Consider the following 20,635-nt stretch of genomic DNA (forward strand, 5'->3'; position numbering starts at 1 on the left):
ACTCAAATTACAGAAATGCGAATAAATAGAACATGGGGGAAATACAAATAAAAACTACAATTTTCAAACGTACAAGCCCACATACTTTTGCTCTGCCCATTAACCAACATAGCTACAGAGGGCTAGTTGATGTGAACACCGGAGTCAGTTAGTGCGGATAGGCGTGAAGTGGAGAGAAGTACATGTGTGTGAGACTGAAACCACAACCACTTTACTTTCAGCAAAATCCTTCCTCCCCACACCAAAGTCAAACGCACAATATTACTTTCAGTGAAGTTCAACGGTTAAGATTCACAATACAGACAACACAATAGGTTAAAGTGCTGAGTAATCCGATACCATTATATTTTTTATTTTCCGTTCAATGCCAACCCATGCATCCTTACAGCAGCACACAGCATGCTCTTCCAAGGAATCTTTTCATATGAGGAATTCTTATAAGACAATTTAGACCATCCAAAACACATTTAAACAACGTTACTATCCATGGTAAAATGGTGGCACAAGGATGCTTTCACTAGGTTAGTGGTGCATACATTTAATCCAGTGAATGCGTAGTACAGCTTAGACTCACTAAAAGTCTAAATTAATTGAAATGACTTTACATTTCACATATTTAAAATCGAGGACTCTAGAAGACAATTGTTTGGCTTCATAGTAATGCTGAGATCGAAGTAAGAGTTTTATTATCAATACTATATGAAACACACTGGCCAGCTACTCTGCAAAAACTTTAATTCACAATTGTTTCTAACGCCATACGGATATTTAGATCGGATAATCATTGGCAAAGATTTAGGGACCTAGTCCTTTAGAGAATCTAAATTAGTACCCATGTAGTACTCTTTAACATACTCTCACATTCTTTTCTTAATCGACCTCAAAACTTCTACAATTCAAATAAAATGTGAATATTAAGAGAATAGTCATAAGCAATTAGTAGAAATAGAAAGGCATGTGTCCTCTATGCACTTTCACTAATAGGTAGTTTGACGTTTTGGGCCAATACACATAGGCCTTTTGGAATACATAAAGTAATACTCCTGTCATACTCTTATCAACTTGCCTCTGTGGATTGGCCCATTGCCGCTCACATGTAATCACGGTATAAAGGCTAAGCCGAGGGCCTAGAGCTCAGCCAATAGTAAAAAAAAAAAAAGGACTGTACCTTTGGGCGTGCTGTGGACAGGGACCCGTTCGTTATTTTTGGGAGTGGTAGGGTTCCACTTTTTCTTTCTGCTTGCCCCTTCGTCTTCGCTGTCCGACGAATGGGATGAGGCGTAAGAGCTACTGTGTTCGTCGACCGACAGCTCGCTATCAGAATCCGAATCTCGCCCTGCAGAAGGATGAAAATAAGAATCGGACGTTATCACACTGAAATAAAGCCATGCAAAAAAACCTATCTACCTGGTGACGCGACAAGCATAAAAGAAAGGGGAATGGAAGCTCAAAAGAAGCTGATCCCACCCTGAAGGGAACTGTATGAAAAGCATCAGGAATTTGAAGAGAAAACAGAACCCCTGCCAATACACGTCGAGTTCAGGCACAATCTTGGGATAAGGAGTGGGAGCCAGCTACCCCGCAGGAAGGATTAGCACCACACATTTTTTCTGAAATGCTTGCTGGGAGCTACAGGGTTGTCAGCAGTTGGAGAGTATAGATTTCAAAATGTATGCATAGCTCTTCAAATTTGTTACTGCTTTTTTCTTGCGAGACAGTCTGTATTTCTTTTTAATGATTGATAGTTAAACATCCTTAATAGGCATCATTCAGAAACAAGTTCACACCAATATCAGCAGCTCCATGTGTGGTACTCTCGTTTCTGCAAAAGAGCAAAACAAGTACACTTCTTTTGCAAGTTCATCTGCAATAGAATGTGGCTTCTGTCAACCCTGACTTTCTTCTCCGGATGCAGCACACATATCCTATTAGCATCTGTACATTTTAGCATATTTATAATACTCTGCTTAAGATAGAAACATATTTATCTTGACTTTGTCTATCAGCACACTGGAAAGTAAACTCGATGCAGGTGGCAAAGTCCTGTAAATAAATCACTGGTTCCTGATTCAGTGGCATAAAGGTGACGAATGACAAGTCTCCGCCACTCCCACTATCCCCCCAGAAGCTCTCTTAAGTGACTGTTATGTGTTTGTCTTCTATAATGCTAAGAAACCCCTTGCAGCACAGGTATTGACAGATCTAGCCAAATCAAAGCACAGTATGGAAAAAGTAAGTATTTTCCTAACTCACAACATGCCTGAGCCATTGCCGGCTCCTATCAGGAATTCCTGGCACCTTCCCCCTGCTTCAAAGTCCCCTTACTTTAGCTCAGTGTTCCCTAACCTGTGACCAGGGACCCCTAAGGATCCGAGAGTCCTCTTCAGGGGGTCTGCAGATGTTTTGCAAACTTAATTACCATTAAAAATAATAAATACGATTAATAACGTTTATGCAAATAACGAGGCAAAATTGAAAATGTGAAAACCTTTCCAATTTTTTTTTTTAACAGAGTTTTATATAGCGCAAACTTGACCCGAATCAAGTATCAGAGCGCTTTACGTAGCACCAGTTGCGTTATATGAGAACACAATAATTTTTTATTTTATTTTTTTAGGCAAAGGAGATTTACAGCCAGATTCATCATTGTCCCGTTTCGCTATTAAGGACTTGCAAAACGGGATTCATGTAGGAATCGCAAAATAAATTGCGATTCCTACAGCTTCCTTATTTGCGATTAGCTAATTGCTAATCGCAAATAAGGAATAACTCCCCATTCATTCCTACGGGCCTAAAGGCATGGGGAGTCATTCCTTATTTGGGTGCAGGGGTGTAAATTTACACAGATGTTACACACACACATGTCCAAAGTGTAACATGCAACTTAGAAAAATGCATTTAAATGCATTTTTCTAAGTTTTCGCTATTTACCACGAGGTTTGACTTCGTGGTAAATAGCGGTTCTAAATTGTGAATTCGCAATTTTTAAATGTTTCAAGAATAGCATTTAAGGAATCTCTAATAGAGATTCCTTAAATGCTATTCCTCGCAAATTTGCGAGTTCTTAAATAGCGAATCCCAAATGCAAAAATTGAACTCGCAAAGGGCCAGATTCTCAGATTCTGGCCCTTTGCGAGCGCAATTTCGCTTGATGAATCTGGCAGTAAGTGATTTGCCCAGAAAATACATATTCCAATATTTGCCCATTTGTTTGGTGTATACATGTTTTTGTATTTTTGTGCACTGTTTTGAGGTTCAAATCATGGAAATTGCTTACTGGGAGTCCCGGGCTTCCAATACGGACTCAGTGGGGTTCCCAAGACTACAGAAATGGCTCCGTGGGGGTTTACAGCAGTTAAAAGGTACGTGACTTTAGAGAATGAAAAGCTAAACGGTGCGCGGTCTGATCCAAGTGCAGACAATCGCAGCTTGTGGTAGCAAATCAACCAGAAAAAAATGTAAAAATGTAAAAATTAAAGTGACGAACGAAGGCATGTCCCTGTGGGTAAACACCCAATGTGCATGCAACAACAAATACTCACCTTTACCAGCACGGCTACCTGACTTCCTGTGGAATATGGAAGAGTCGCCTTCGGTGTGTCCGGCACGGGCTTGGCTGGAAGAGATGCTTAGTTTCTGAGCAGCTTCATCCCTAGAAGAAGGAAAATGACATCCGTCTAAGTCTCTATGCCTCTCATCTTTCCATCAGGTGAGGGTCCCATCTCCCTTCTTCATGAGGCAAAACAGTGTACGTCACAAAGTGAAAAGGTAAATCATGGGACACCAGTTAACAGAAAGAGCAAATGTCGCCAAGATTAAGGGCACATGCAAAATTCGAAAGAAATGCAGACATGGGCATGCAAAAGATTCCATGCAACGAAGTCAGCCATGTGCCAAGCATATTGGTTTGATGCAGGAGCAGAGGTTACCGCGCAGGACTATTCGCAGAAAGCACAGCAAGCAATTAAAATACACCGCAAAGCCAAGCTTCCACCACCTGATTACCTGAAGACATAAGCAAGGTAGCTACTGTGGCTCTTGGCTGACCTGACGGTGCTTTCAAGGGAGACGGTGGACTCGCCGATGTTTGTCCGGTACAGATTTGGCTCATCAATGTACGTGTTGTTACAGTTCAGGGAACGCTGGGAAAAAAGTTAAGCATAAGCATAAACGTGTATTTGTGAACAGACACATGGATCAAGGATGCATTGGTCCTTTTAGGATACGGACAGCATCCAAAATTGTGTCATTGCAATATCTGTGGATTTTTCCATTTCATTTCAAGCAATGTACCAGTTTCATGGATGGACTCGACCTAACGAGCAACTGTACCTCTGATAATATAGGTCCATCAACCACTTCATTTGTTAAAACGGTTAAATATTTTTGAGAGATCTCCATTATGTGTTTAAAAGTGACCACACCAGGGGAATCGATGAACAGGCAGACTTGCAGTATGACACTTATTACAAGCATAGTATGGATTCAGCCACAGTTCTCGCAGGTCTAAGACAAAATGGCTCTGGCAGAGCGGGGGATGGCAAACAGTTACTTTTAAGGCAAAACAAACTACCGAATATGAGCATCCGCCACACAATTAGAGTTAATTATTCTCGTTCTGAAACTAGTTGAAGTGAAGATACGTAGGCGCCTACACCAAAAGATATGCAAACAGGTTATGAATAAGAGTATGCAAAGGTTTGACATCTTGAGACTTGCTTTGGATGTATGCATAGTCAGGGGCATAGCTATCCTTAAAGTAGCAGGTGCGCGTCCATGGCTATCCACCATGGGCGTTATTGAAGGGTCGCCAGAGGTAGTATCTGCTACTCATGGACTTGCCCCCGGTGGCCATTGCACGTTCCTTACACGTGGACATAAATTAAAACGTATTAACAATAATCAGGAGTATATCAATTCAATAATGTAGTTCATAATATTTACGGGTGGACTTGACCCCTATTTTTAAATCCATTTTATGCATCTCACATTGTGCAATATTTGGTTCTGTTAGGTCTTCACTAGACTTTGGGCATATTGTGCTGTCATTAGGAGGAAGGTCATATGACATCACCCCCTAGGATTCAGGTTCGAAGGTCATACAATGTCACGTCTTGTGATGTCTTTGAGACGACAAGGCATGTGATGCCACTTCTACAACCCCTGGCATATTGTTGACCTACCATCCATGTTCTCTGCACCCCAATTATGAGGGTCTTTTACTTTCCAACTTGGACACAGGGATCCAGTTACCTTCTTTGCAATAGGTCCAATTTCACCCTTGTGCCTGGTAGCAGTTCGAAATATCAGCCTGATTGGACTAGGCATTCATGTTTCCAGGAGGCCATGACTGGTCCTGATTTAAATTGATGTCAGACCATCACAGAAGTAGAACATACCGAAGACTAAGGATTTTTACTATAGCTTGCTTTCGGTTTCTGAAATGTATCACACTGTAAGTAATTTGGTATAAATTGGTTTAGCAGATTTCTAAAATGTAATTTATTTTAGCCGCTTTCTAAAACGTAAATTATTTAGGTTGATCTACCATTTTTATTTTAAAAACTCCACACAAACATGTTGGATTGGTCCAAGTCACTACAGCCATTATTGATCATAAGCAAGAACAATGCATCTTACACTTTTTCTCAAATTTGGGTTCAAGTCCAGTGAGTAGGCTGTTTATTTACCTAATTTTGACGTTACCAAGAACAGGTATATTACAAGAATGTGTTAATTGAGGAGGAACGTTGTCTTTTGTATGAATTAACGAAAACACTCTTTAAAAGAGCTCCCTCACCTACACAAAATAAGATGCTACACAAAATCTTTGTTTCCTATCAGTGTTAGATTAATTGGGATTCTTATCAAGGGACATTTCTCAGAGTATACTGTGCACAGTTTTGTGTTAATATGTATTTTGCCTAAATGTGTGTATGGGCTTTGACTGATTTATTGCCAAACAAACTGCTCTCTAAATCCTTGTTATGGAATCAGACATTAAAGTAAAGTGACAAATTACATAATAGGTGCAGTAAAAAAAAAACATGTTAATGGACTATACAAGAGTGAAACGGTATCCGATCATGTACACTTAATACAGCAGATGGAACGTGTGCAGCTTTGAAGGCTAATTATGTGTTACTGGAAGCACAACCCATCCACTACAACACCCCATTGGTGACTAAAATATGTGTCAGTGTGCACTATAACCAAACATTGCCCAAAGAAGTAATTAATTATAAACTATGCACTCTCATCTACTAAAACTAGCTTTATGGAAAAAAGGGTTGCAGTAGCTATGCGTTGTGAATCTATTATAGGTTAAAAGAATGGGCAGAATTCCTACATTTAGTGTTTAAGTTTGGTATATAACACTGCATAGTGTTATCTTACTGTTAGTAACGTAGCTCTTGTCGTGGTACTATCATCTGCAAATGGCTTCTTTCCTGTTAATGCATTCTTCAGATGCTTCCGAACCTCTTTGTTGAATACACAGTGGAAGAAGAAAATGAAGAGACCCTGATTGGTGGAAAAAGAAACTTCAATTAAACCGTATCACGAAAATACTAATCCATCAGACTGATTGTTCCACTCTTAGAAGATTTGTTGTAAATCAAAGAATAAAAAACATGTGAAAAAAACATTACTTTCTCAAAGCTGCTAAGTTACTGCTCACCAAGGACATCTTTTCTCCAGGTAACATTAACAGTAAAAAACTACTTTTTTACTAAGGCTTTAATGGTAGATGTGTAGATGAGAGATGTACCACTTCTAGCTTGCATCAACTCACTTTAAATGTTGACAACAAATACCCCTCTGCTCCCTTTACATGCATGCAGCATTTTCTTTCATTAACCAAAGTAATTACACACTTGAAAAGTCAGCCAACCCCATGAACCACAACACCCCGCTGCACTGCTCCAAGGAGGTACAAATAAATAATCCTTCACATTTTATGCATTTAATTATAATAACAGCAGACACTTCAGCTAATTCCAGAGGCTCTTTGGCAGCATTTGTTTATTATGCACACTGTGATAATTAACAAATGAAAACGGCTCATTAGTTTAACCCGTTAACCGCGGCGGTAATTCCGCCGCGGTACGGGAGTTTCCGTGCGCGTGTGGGGCCGCGTCGGGCGTTGGACGTGCGCAGAACTACGAAGGTAGTGCTCGCGACGGCCAATGGCAGCACGCAATGGGTTAAAGAAGCTAAAGGTCCTAGTTGACAAAATAGAATCACAAAATTAAATATTTGCTTTTCATAGTGATTGTTGTTCCTTAACATAGTGGATTGTAATAGTTATCTACTCTATGGTGCCACTTAAATTACCTCTGAAACCCATTTCGGAATAGTGTATCCTTTTAATTGATAATTTTAATTCTTGTACAATAATATACTGTTGGGCTTTCCCATTGTTAGTTAGGTTCTATATTCGTAATAGCCAATTTAGTCGCAACTATTGATGATAAAATCTTGTCTATAGTTCTTTGTACTTTATCTACATAAATACCCCAACCAAATCATTTATAGTAACATTTTATTCGGAAACAATATAACAAATTCACATTGCTGATTACACACCCGCCTCTTCTTTACATATGGAAGCCAAACTAAGCATGATTAAATGGTGAAAAAGAACACCCAATTAAAAACAGTTCTCCAGATGGCTCAGAACCTAGTATGCCTCTGCAACAACTGCACCACACCTCATGACATTAGCATAACAAGGTTGGCTTGTAGGAAAATATTTAGAATGCAACAGTGTTTGAATAAAGACTTGAAAAAGAGATAATGCACTGCCAGCAGGGATTAACTAACCAAAAACGTCCCCATTTTAAAATGAACTCTTTGAGCATGAAATCTCAATCCGTTAATGAGAACTGTAAAAAGCTGTCTCCTGATATGATATACCAACATGAGGCATACCACACAATCAATCCAATGGTTCCCCTATGAGCTCTAGCAATCCCAAGGTGCTCTTCTAGTGGGTAGTGTGGTCATGCATTCTTAGGCTTATCAGAGAGGAGTGTTAGACATCTGCAAATACACACAATTGTCAATAAATGATGCACACCACTCAATAAGGAGATCCACTACAACTTATAAAAATAACTTGCATCTTTATATATGTTTAGGCACCAGAATGAATACGATCAGGTAAGTACGTTTTAGGGGAGAAATACTTCGCTTTTTAAAAAGTCGACACTTAGTGCATTTTTCAGAAGCTACAATGTTATCCTAGGGGAGGAAAAAGAGGTATGGCATTCAGGTACAGTAGAGTGACTTACAAGACCAACCTCGAGGACTAAAGGCGAGTATCGGGCAAGGTCCAAGGCAGCACCAGCAGGTCGCCATCAGCGGCACTAAGGCGACCTAGTGCAGTGGGGAAATACAGCATCGGGTGCCCAACGTTAGCCAATAAGGATCGGACTTTATGAAAATAGATTGCAGGTTTTGACTGGGAGACCAGTAGGGTTGAACCAACAGGAATGTTCAAGTCTTGCGCTGCTAGGCGACGTGTGGACACTGGTAGTCCTCTACTCCGCTGGTTGCAGAGGGTCTTTGAGATATCAGATTTCTTCGTCCGCGAGCACATGCGGTTAAAGGGGCCTGCAAACAGAGGCTGCATGCGATGTAGGGGAGTTCACAAGTGGTGAAGCCAAAGAGGACTAGGTCTCTTGAGGGCTTGGGAACCACGTGGACACTGTTGGCCTGCTAAACACAGGCTTAGGTGCAGTGGTGTTTTGAGGAGTTATGTTTTGTCAGTTCCAGAGTCATCACAGTTCTTCTTGGGCTGCCTGCTGAATGCAGGGGAGCAGCTCCGCTACTCCACACCTGTTCCTGAGTCTTTATTGAAGGCAGGCCATCCTCCCAGGCTTTGGAGGCACAACAGCTGCTGGACAAGATGTCTTTGGGGCAGTTTCGACAGCTAACAGCAGACAGGCTGGCAGGGCTGGTACCCAGTTAATTGTTCTTCTTCAGTCTTCTGCTTTCACAGCTCTTCAGTGTCCGTCTGCTGCGTAGGTCATCAGGATCTGATTTTCTGGTGACAGGGGCTCCCTTAAATACTGAATTTTGGGGTAGTTGACAATGGGCTATCAACCTGGGGATCACTAAACCCACTATATGGTCACTTCCTGTGGGGGATGGGCATAACCCTGTCCCAGAGTTCCTTAGTTTGCCATCACCAAAATGGCCAGCACCAAAAAAACGCCTCCATTTCAGGTTGCCCGCCTTAGGCCTACTGGCATGAGGTTGGACACACCTATCTGACTAGCTAATTATCCTACCTGTCCAGTTGCCAAAGGGTCCTGGACAAAGGGGTTCAGCTTCTTCTCCTGTGAGAGAAGCCAGATTTGCATTCCAAAAGGTGGTGGGCTCTTTGAAGCTTCCCTGTTTTTGAATGCTAATCTGCGGGCCATCCTGTGGGTGGTGGTGTAAGCAACCTCTGCCCGAGCAGGCTTGATTTCAGGCCCATTGAGAGCAAAGCCCTGGGGTTAGAAACGTGTCTCTGGTGGCAGGCTGGCAAGACCAGTGAGTCAGCACCCCAGTAGCTGGTAGGTTTTCAGGGTCACCGCTAAGGTTTATAAAGTTTTATTTAAAAAAACGAGATGTTGGATACCAAACATCCCTATTTTCAGTGAAGCCATAAAGTGGCTGGGGAACTCGTTTTCACCACTGTCCAGCTCATGTAGCTAAAATGTCTCCCCCGTCACTTGTACTGGAAGCAATAAAGCTGACCAGCACAGGGGCATATCGGCTCATGCAGATAGGTCTTCAAATGTAGTAGAGTGCACCCTGCCTTAGGGTTGTATAGCCTGCTGTGGGTATGACATACTGCATGTAATGTTTGTGGATATGGAACACAGGGATATGTGCCATGTTGTGTTTTCACTTTTGTCTGCACCAAGACAAGCAGTCTGTAAGGGATCATTTAAAATGGCACAATTCGTGCTGCAGCCCTTAAGGATCCTCTTTAGCCTTCTTGCCCTAGGTAACAGGGGTAGCTCTTACTTTGACTTACAGGGAACCGAAAGGTATTGCAAATGGGGTATACTTGCACAGTTTTTGGGATGTGGCACTGTGCACCTGATTATTAGGAATCCAGTGCACTTCCAGTCGAAAGCACATCAAATTCCAGGCAAAAAGTGAGGGGCGACCAAGTCAAAAAGGGCACTTTCCTACACTAACATTGTATCCTGCCTCTGCCCATGCCATGCTTTTATTGTAGCTATTACCCACTGACTGACAGCAGTTTTGCCCAGGAGCAGGGTCACATAGCTTGGAGCACAAATTACAGAGATTTCAAAAGGTAATATTGCTTTCAGGATCTTCTATGGTGGGATTCCCTTCCCCCACTTCTGTTCCTAAACTAGGAAACATTGGGGTTTAAATTTGCATCTTTCACTGAAGGCCATTCATTAAAAGCATAAAGGAAGCAGGATGACTTACAGTTGGCCTAACGGCTAGGGCGGTCGATCTCGAATCTGGAGAACCAGGTGCGAGTCTCAGCAATAACGCTGAACATCCTGTGATTCTGGGCAAATCACTTAATCTCCATGCGCCTAACAAAAATGAATGTGTCCTCATGTAACGTAACTGGTGCTATGTAAAGCGCTCTGATACCAGGTCAAGTTTGCGCTATAAAAAAGAAGGATGTATATAAGGGTTGTCTGAGACACGATGAAATGTATGAACATCACACATTTACAATTTCCTGAAGCCAAGAAGTCTGGATTTGTAATCTCTGTAAAACTGCTTCACATGGCACATGCTTCAGTTAAAAGACTTTTTTTGATAGCCTGAAGCTAATCTGTGAAAACACAGTGCCCAAAACCTGCCATGGCTGAAAAGCTTCGGCTTCTAGGTCTAATTTATTACCATTAAAAAACAAAGAGAATCAGAATTAGACCTAACACACTGTTCTTCTACAGATATCTGTTGTTGGACTTGGCCCATTTGGCAGGTTCACCCCGAAACCTTTTGTACGTTCTAGCCTGTTTCTGTAACCTGGTGTTGGTGATTTTAGGCCTCTGCGCACTTTAGCACTGTGGCCCATTGTAAAGTGCGTGCGCTCTCTGTGTATGTGTGGTGAGATGGGCCTGCCCTCCCATAGCAATGCATGGGGGATATGGGTGTCCCTGGTAGTTCCTGGTATGAGAGGTGTGCAGGGGCGCGTTTAGTATGTGCAAACTCGTGAGAATAAATGCTGCGCAATGGTGTGCGCAGATTTATTGTGACTAGTGGAGAAGTGCCACTTTTAGAAGCTGGCATTTCTGTGTGCAGTGTGTCTGCCTGCCTGATGTGAATTGCATGTCTGGCTTGTGATTGACAGGTACTGGATGATGTGGGTGGCGCCAAGATGGGTCTGCCCGGTGGTGAATAGGGAGATCTGCATGTAGATGGGAGGGAGGAGTTGCACCTGGGACCTGAATAGGGCTGTGCCTTCCCTCTACAATGCTGGCGCCACCCCCTGTGGTGCTTCTGAGCACCTAGCCTGTCTTGTGAAAGGGAGAGAGGAGCTGAGCAAAACAAAGTGCTCCAAAGATCCCCTGAACCATCTGTATCTGGTTCTCCCATTGCCTACACTTTAAATAAAGGAAAATGGTGTATAAAAGAAGGGGCTGTGACCCCATGAAATTGTTCAGTCATGGGTACTGTCCCTGATGCTGAGGGGATCGTGCTGCTGCCGGAGCCCAGGAGGACCTGCCAGGAGGGCTGCCACTCTGGGCCCAGCATTGCCCCTAGATTCCTAAAGACTTACTTTTTGATGGACCCAGCGCCCTGAGAATGCTTTAATTTGATCCAGGACTATGGATGCTACTTCTAGCGCCTTGGGAGCGCTTTATTTTTACTTTTGCCCAATCATGAGAGGAGCTGCTGTTGTGGTGCTCTCTGTGACGCTGAGGATAGCGGGTGCCCACCCCGCTTTCGTGAGTTGTTACTAGCGGGAGCCCACCCTGCTTTATATTCTAGATTGGAGGGAACCTACCCCTCATTGTGCCTTTGTTTTCCATTTTATAACCAAAGCTGGTGCCCACCCTGCTTTTCACCGCTGCGGCCCGAGCCGCTAAAGAATTTCTCACCGGGAGGCAGGCGCTGCCGGGGACATGGGCAGGGCCTGTTGCCTGCCAGGAAAGTGCGAAAGCTGGGCTGCGTGATAGGAGGACGGGAGCCTACCCTACCTCCTCGAATGCCCGCAACAAGTCCGGGGGCTCCCAGGAGGGGGGCCCGGGTGAAGAATGAAAGGCTTCAGCGCGGGGCTCCGAGGAGCAAGGGGAAGCCCCGCGCCGCAAGGGAGACTCCGCCGGTTCCCCCAGCGAGGCTATCATGAGTGAGAGAGCCCCGCCTGCCGCCTGTGAGAAGTCCCGGCCCCCAGGAGCGGGACCGGGTGAAAAGGAGACCGGAGTCCGACTGAGGAGCCCCAGTGAGCCTGGTAAGTGGGGGCTTTATGTTGTTGGTGCCCTTCAGGGCACAGGGCCATTTCTACATTTTTGAGCGGTCCTGTCCTGAAGCGGGCCGCTCCAACGAGGGAGCAAGTTCATTCAGTAATAGGCCCCGAGGGCCCCCGTGAATTGGCGACTTTGAGGGCCCAGTGCTGGTCCCTGAGCAGTCCCGCCGTTGCGAGCCACTCCATTGCTTAGAGGCAGTTTTGTTTGGGCACGAGGGAGCCCAGAGTGGCCCGTGCCAGGTTTTGTTTTCAGTTGCCCCAGTTACCAGTGGGCAACGATGTGGGGCCAGTGTTAGAGAGCCCCAGCAAGGCACAGAGGGCACAGTGGTGCCAGGGCTCTTTCCCTACTCACAGCTGCGCCCCACCAGCGCGGGCAGCTGCAACGTTGGCAGATTACTCCAGAAGGCACAGTGGTGCCAGGCCTCATCTTGAGATACCCAGCTGCCCAGCAAGTAGTGGGCAGCTGCACCGTTTAGGCCGCAATTCCCTGGGGGACATGTCTGAGTTAGGAGTGAGACGCACTCCCTCGCCCTCATCCCGTCACAGCTGCGTAGCACTTATTGCCAGCTGCTACGTTTACGCCTGCGTAGATTGCGTACCCTAGAATTTCGCTGCTTTGGCAGCGTGCCCTAACTCTTTGGACATAGGGCATTTGAGCCCCTTTTTGAGATGGCCAGTTGGCCAGGGGGGACTGTTAGGATTATAGGGTCCAGACCCTAATGTGATGTGGTGCTAGGAAATGTAATGTGTGTAGTATGTTTTATGCACCCTGCTTTATACCTCTAAATGTGTTGTATGATTATGTGGTTGTTTTTGATTATTATGGTTTATGCTAGTTAGATTATGTTTCACTGTGTGATTTACGCCCCTAATGTGAGTTATACTTAGAAGGATAGGGTCTAATGTGTTTAGACTTGTGAGAAGATTACATAATGTGTTTATGCTGGTGAGGTTGGCGCAGAATGTAATTCGCGCCCGATGTGATACTGTGCATAATGTAGTTTATGTGACAGGCAGATGCTAAGTACAGTGATTACCAGTGGTTACTGGTTGTACGTTTATGGTCTGTTTTACTTCTACTAAGTTCGCTTTGTCATAGTTCTGACAGTGGTCCAGTGGGCCTTGTCATGTGTAAATAATTCCCTTGTAGATATGATCCAGTGCCAGGTGGCACCCTGTACATTATGTGTTGACTATTCTAATGGGTTTTGAGAATTCAAAGGCTATTTTTGATATAACCTTGTGTGGAGTTCCTTTTGTAGTGTGCCTGGGATGTTGTTGCTGTGTGCGCAAATGCTTTACACATGGCCTCCGGGATAAGCCTAACTGCTCATGCCAAGCTACCAAGGGGGTGAGCAGGGGTTATCTTTGGAGTGTAACTCCCTTTCCCTGACTAGAGTGGTGGTCTCTGTCTGGCTTTGGCGCAAGCCTTAGCCAACCAGAGATCCCATTTCTAACAGCTGTCTTCATGAGCTGTCCCTCCAAGAAAGTGCCCAGAGCAAGCAGAACCCTACTGGGTGGGTGCAGAACTATAGGGTGCAAGCTTGGCATTGAGCATCACTACATTTTCAGTTGCTGTTTGTTAGAACTGGGGATCTCTAGTTAGCAGAGGTAGGTACCACTGTCCAAATAGGGACCCTTGCTTCTAGACAGGGTAGGGAGGAACCACTCTTTAGATAACCCCCGCTCACCCCCTTGGTAGCTTGGCACGAGCAGTCAGGCTTATCAAAGCAATGTGCTAATTATTTGTACCAACATTCACAGTAACACAGTGAAAACACCACAAACTGACTCCACAACAGTTTAGAAAAATAAAGGTATTTAATCTAAACTACACAAGACCAAAACGACAAAAATCCAACATACACAGTTCAAGATTATGGGTTCAAAAGAGTTCTTAAGGTTGCGTTAAAATAATCCACAGTTGCGTGAAAATAGTTCACAGTTGCATCACGTTTAGCCAGCAGTACCTTTAGATGCGACAAAGTTACAAAACAGAAACTGGTGCGGTGGAAAACAAGTGATGCGTCACTCCTGAGACCCTGGGGAGTCGATGCGACAGCCTCGCTGGATGCAGCGAGCGTGTTGCAAAAAAAATCTGGTCTATATGGGGAGGGAGGCGATACCTTGTATGGATTCCGGTGCGTAGGTTCCGTAGGGAGCATCTTGCAAAGGCATGATGCGACGATCTTCGGGACGGCGACGATCTCAGGTGCGGCGGCGATGCGCGGTGCAGCGTCGATCTTCTCCTCTCACGGCCCCTCGATGCGATGGCTCTGCAGCGACGTGATGTGGTCCGCAAGCAAGCAAGCGGTGCAGCAATCTCACCCAGCGATGACAGGCTCTGCGACGATACTCACAGCGATGGTACTTTTCCCGCACCGGAGCGATGCGTTCGGCAAGCGAAGGATGCGTCGGTTCTTGCTGCGGCAACAGGCGCTGCGACGATCTCGATCTTCGCGGCGGCGGGAATTTCCTTGCACTGACGGGGGTGCGCTCCGCAAGCAAGCAATGCGTGAAAATTTGCAGATAGTCTTAGTTTCTTGTTCTCCAGCTTTCCAAACAGCAGGCCACAACTTCCAGATGCCCCTCAGTCGGATTCAGCACTCAGGAAGGGCAGAACTCTCTAGGCAGAGTTCAGGGAAAGCTGGGGGTGAAGTCCTTTTGTTCCTGTGACTTCTTAACAGGAGGCCAGCTCACAACAGGCCCTTGGAGATCTCTTCAAACAAGGGCACAAAGCAACAACAAAGTCCTTCTACTCTCCTTGGGAGCAAAGCAACTGAGGGTCAGTCCAGCAAAGCAACAGCAGGACAGTCTTCCTTATTCAGTCTTCCAGCTTTCTCCTTGGCAGAGGTTTCTTCTTGATTCCAGGAGGATCTAATTTTCTGTAGTCTGGGTCCTATACTTATACCACTAAAAGTCTTTGATCCCTTTGTGCAGGAGGGCTCTGAGCCCGGTCTGAACCAGTTCTGCATGTTCCTTGAGCACTTTGTTTTCCTGGCTTCTCCTTTCCTTTCAGCGAAAGGGGCAGGGTCGCCAGCCGCCCAGCAGGAGGTGGAGCCAGCATTGTGGAAGGCAGGCACAGTCCTATTCAGGCCCTGGTGCTATCCCCTTCCACCACTCTAGATGCAGATGGAGCTATTCAGCCCAGGGATGGCCCACTCAGCCTCTGGGAACCACCCAGCCCCTGTCACTCACAACCCAGACAGTCAATTCACAAACAGGCCAAGGCACATAGAAAGGTTAGACAAGAGAACAGCCACTTTCTAAAAGTGCTGTTCTCAAACACAGGATTTATAAACAACCTTTCCTAAAAGATGTGTTATTAAATTCTGAGTTCAGGAATACCAGACTTTTATTATCTTGCTCCTATGGAAAGATATGCTGGTAGCCACTGTAGTCAGCATTCCCCGTGATAGCCTATGGGCAAGATAGTCTTACAATAGTGAAAAACGAAAATGGCTGTGATTCACACTACCAGAGCATGTCAACTACACTAGTACATGCTCTACCTTTCACATACACTGCACCCTGCCCAAGGTAGGTAGGGGTGACCAATGTGCACAGAAAGGGAAGGGTTAGGCCTGGTCAGTGGGGACACTGACCAGGAGGACAAGGCTGTTAACAGACTGCACACAGGCACTGCGGTGGCAGGCCTGAGACACCATTTTAGGGCTACTCATGTGGGGGGCACAATCAGTGCTGCAGGCCCAATAGTAGCATTTGAATCATCAGCCCTGACACTCAGTGCACTTTACTAGGGACTTCTTGGTAATACAAATATGCCAATCACGGATAACCAATCATAATAACAATTTATACAGGGAGCACTTGCACTTTGACACTGATCAGCAGTGGCAAAGTGCCAAAAGCATCTAAACCAGCAAAAAATGAAATCCAGCACAGCGTAAAAAATACAGGAAGTAGAGGCAAAAAGATAAGGGGAAACCACACCAAGGATGCCATGTCTAACAGTGTTCATTCAAAAGTGTTTGAAGTCTTCTTAAATTCAATGCCAGTTTAATTAATGTGTGTATGATGATCAAATAGTTATAAAGACCATGTCCAAAGAAATGCACTTCACAGATATCTAGTTTTGTCATACACCGACCCATATCCAAAGCTCTTATTTTGTTGCATTCACACATCATCCATATCATATACCCACAAATATCCAACATACAAACATCATCGGACTGAACCTTTTTTTCAACCATGATGATAGTGCGACAGTAAGGTGTACTTTAAAAACATTAATGCAGTACTTAGTGTCAGATTGTTTCTATTCGCGTACATCAGGACATACACAGTTTTGGCGTCTCAAGCTACAAGCTGCTATAAATCAATCTTTTTCCTTTCTCTACGGGTCCTTATATTCATACTGAGCACAAATTTGTATTTAAAATCTTTAGCGCTAAATTTGTCACCTTCTATTTATCCAATGGTTAAATTAGGTAAACCTTTCTAACTCTGTTGCATCAAAGAGTATAAATGTATTTTGTTACAACAGAGCGAGATATTGAGCTACTGAGATGAACAATCACATGTTGCGCTATGAGACAAACGTGTAAAGATGAGGTCCAAGGACACCATAAGGAAACATGCTCTACCTGCATACAACTGAAGATGGCAAATAGGTAATGGAACGTCATGACGTCACTGTTCACTGCCATCAGGCCAAGTAACCATGTGGCGCTTATCAGAAGAAGCAGGAGGAAGGCTGTCCGCAGAACAGAACTGTGGAAAAATAATATTAATCACTCTGCAGTATTAAAGACACTCACAAAATCTTTAAAATATTAAAAACAAAAGGCATCAAAAGGGAAAAATACAGGAAAATCATTCAAAAACACTGCTAACGAGAACATCTTTTCGAACAGAAGCATTTTTCTTCTTGGGCATATACCATGTGTTCCATTTGGAGGTAGCTTAGTAGGGCTGGAGGGGGCCACTTGTTTCATTTGCCTGAATAACAACCCCTTTAAACTATCTGGATTCCAAACAATTAATGCATCCAGTTTAAAAACCTTTTTAAACCGCGTAACAAAACAATTATCTTTCGCAGCAGACAAAGAGGCGACAGGGAAGACGCATGCTAGGACTGTCATCAATACAGACAAATAACTTGAGGTCCAGCCCTATTTAAGTTCTCGTTTTTCAGCTCATATTAAGGCCAGGTTTCTAAGGTTTGGCAGATACTTCACTAAGGACGGTATACAAGGTGGTTTCCACAATGGTCAACATTTTTTTGCAGATTATGTGGTTATGATAATGAATCCTTATCGCACATAATCTGTACTTGACCATGATAATTACAGGCACTACTAATCCTGCTGAAACCATTAATTTTAGTAGCAGAAGTGAGAACTTGCCACAAAGCTGTCAAATTCTATTCATCGGACAGGACAATTCCGGTAATTTGTCGGCTGGTGAAGTTTTTTCACTGGCTGAGAACATGATGAATTCTGCTTAAATCCAGGCCACCCATGGATGAACTGTGTAATGCTGCCGAATCTGGTGACACGACACGATTTATATGCTTTATTTTTTTGATATTATTATTATTTAATAATAGCCTTTTGGCTTATGAAACATTTCTTCTTTGACCATCATTATGGTGGGTGAAATTAATAGATATAAAATCTGTTGAACTTTATGTATTTTAACATAAACTTGCATCGTCTGTACCAAGGTCGATTGCATTGATGGACTTTTGATTTTGCTGTCTAAATTGTTTGTATTTCTTTCATTACCTGAACCTTGAAACGATTTAGAAAGATTGCCCTAGTTGCAATGTTTGGATTATATTGACAAACCTAAATGTACCATAATACCAACTTCAAACTATTTTCGGTCTAGCATTTCTTTTAAGTGATTATTTTGCTTAGCAACATATAGTATGCACTGACGGCTTGAGCATTTTAGCATCAATCTGCTATAAGTCCTGAAACCACAGTCCATATTACTTTAATGATCTAACTGGTTGAATGTTGGCATTGCTGCTTATGATTATTTCTCCCTAATTGTGGTATTGTTGGTTTTAAGAATAGCAGGTAATTGTTAGGAGTTCTAATGGTTGCATAAACTTTATGTTGGCCTGTTTTTAATTGATGTAATGTTGTGATGAGTGTAGTAACTGTCTTATTAATACACATTGTAATGATTTTTAGAAATCAATCAATAACCTTTTACTAACTCACTCCCTTTAAAAAAGCACTTCCCTAACATCAGTGCACCCCGCATCATGACATGGTGGACTGAATGAGCAAACATCCACATCATGCATTCTCTACTAGCTGGCCTCCTCCGTCCATCTAAAGTGCAGCAAATCTGACACAAGAACCTCCTTGACTTTCACTTTGAAAAATTAGCGCTATATTCAAACTTACATGACACCAGATTTTTCAAATGTCCGCTGCCTTCGTCCACACGATGCTTTTGCTGCCAAGATGAAAATGATAATATTGACCTGGGAGAAAAAAGCAAAATACATCTTTCAATGTATGTAATTACAAATTATTTTGGCGTATTTCATTCAATGGCAGTCCCACCGATCTGGCCTGCAAGTGTTTTGAATAATTCACAATGGTGGTTTCGGAGTATTTTGAGCATTGACTTAACCGAACCCAACCCAACATATTATCTTTCCGTCTTTCTTTGTTCCTTAGCATGTCAAATAGCAGGAAAGAGAAAATAACGATATCACTCAACAAATGAGCCTGTGGCAAAAATGCACAATGTTTGTAAGTGACCAATACAAATTACAGTAGGCTGAAAGTCCTGCTATTGCAGAAGTCGAGTTTTCTAAGCCATTATCAACACTGTGACATTATGTGATTAGTCTCTAGAGTCACACAATGTCTTGGTTCTGTGCTAAAGAACGTGCTGTTCTTGTCGATCAAGTTAGGTAGCGTTTAAAAGGTCCAGTGTTCTGAAGTCAGTGTGGGTTATACCATACTTACAGTCACTACCACTACGATGGGTCCAGCAAAGCTCCAAATCAGGGTGTCGTGCACAGAAAGCCAGCAGAAGTCTGGGTTCCCATACCCTTGTGGATCCAGCCCCACTGCAAGGCCTAAATCATAAAATAAACAATACAAAAACCAACACAATGAGAAGGGAGATCACTGTTTGACCAACTTGAACATCAGTTTGACATTCTGCTTAGTATGTCTTGTGCATGTGTTGATTAAATAATGGCCATTAAATAGTATTTTTTAAATAAACAAAATGTGTACAAACTAAAGCATTTTTATATTGATAATCAAACATCACATCTCGCACGAAATTAGAATGCACAAAGACATACTATTATTGTTTGAAATAAAATCTTTACTTGTCAATAGTTCTTTGTTCATTCGATTACCTTTTCTGTACCCATCATTTCAGGAGAGTACATCTCTTTGTGCAAAAGCCTCCCTCCAATCACCTTTCTGTGCCCAATATCCTTCCTACATAGGATCACAACAAATACAATCTGCCAACCGCACACTCACCCATGGTATAGCACGCTAGCCATCTGAAAACCCGCATTGGCATCCCACAATAGAGTATGATGCACCATTTAAAATACGCGTGTCAAACTCCAGCCCCTCCTCCTTGCCTTAGGCTGTTAAATGCAACAAAAGAAGGCAGGAACCTTCCTCCTGCCCCCCTCTTTTTGCGCTGCATGTCCTGTGCACCAGACCATCATCCTCATCCTCATTATGACATGTCCTGATGGGAGTCTGCATGGAGGCACTTTAAAGAAAACTCGGTCCGAAAACCTCCTTGTGTCAAAGCCCATTGAGACCAGCTGGAAGTTCTACAATTGCCTTTAAGATCCATAGTGAAAGGCTTTAGGACAACCCTACCCTACGTCTGCTGAATAAAAGCATAGGGGGAAATGAATCAAGTAAAATGGAGTTCCTGAGGGGTTTTTCAGCGAGAAGAGGTTTTAGTGTTTTTTTTTTTAATAGGGTGCATATGTTTTTGCCCTCTATTTGCTTATTTAACATTTCTTCTCATACGGCTGTCTTCTATTCTATACATATTTTCTCCAAAAGCACAAATAAGTAGATAAGTCTTCTTCATTGGATGCATATTCTTTCTGCAGCTACATTACCCAAAAGAGTCCAGAAAAGAGGAGATGGGCAAGTCTGCAAACTAACAGGGGAGCAGCGCTAGAACCGAGCCAAG

General features: G+C 43.4%; 1 protein-coding gene across 4 annotated transcripts in view; it reads right to left on the minus strand.

The window, feature by feature from the left end:
* The window catches only part of CELSR1 (cadherin EGF LAG seven-pass G-type receptor 1), a 520,725-nt gene that overhangs the window by 11,634 nt on the left and 488,456 nt on the right, over nucleotides 1-20,635 (minus strand). For 2 of the 4 annotated variants that reach the window (XM_086967271.1, XM_086967274.1), the window contains exons 26-32: nucleotides 19,420-19,532; nucleotides 18,847-18,926; nucleotides 17,068-17,194; nucleotides 6,397-6,522; nucleotides 4,048-4,142; nucleotides 3,543-3,652; nucleotides 1,169-1,336 (exon numbers count right to left, since the gene is read on the minus strand). In XM_086967271.1, coding sequence (XP_086823397.1) covers nucleotides 1,169-1,336; nucleotides 3,543-3,652; nucleotides 4,048-4,142; nucleotides 6,397-6,522; nucleotides 17,068-17,194; nucleotides 18,847-18,926; nucleotides 19,420-19,532 — 819 coding nt within the window. Of the gene's footprint in view, nucleotides 1-1,168; nucleotides 1,337-3,542; nucleotides 3,653-4,005; nucleotides 4,143-6,396; nucleotides 6,523-17,067; nucleotides 17,195-18,846; nucleotides 18,927-19,419; nucleotides 19,533-20,635 lie in introns of all 4 variants that reach the window. The other 2 variants (XM_086967267.1, XM_086967268.1) reach the window with 1 other exon arrangement.

Source organism: Lissotriton vulgaris, chromosome 1_1, assembly GCF_964263255.1.
Source record: "Lissotriton vulgaris chromosome 1_1, aLisVul1.2, whole genome shotgun sequence".
NCBI classification, from domain to species: domain Eukaryota; kingdom Metazoa; phylum Chordata; class Amphibia; order Caudata; family Salamandridae; genus Lissotriton; species Lissotriton vulgaris.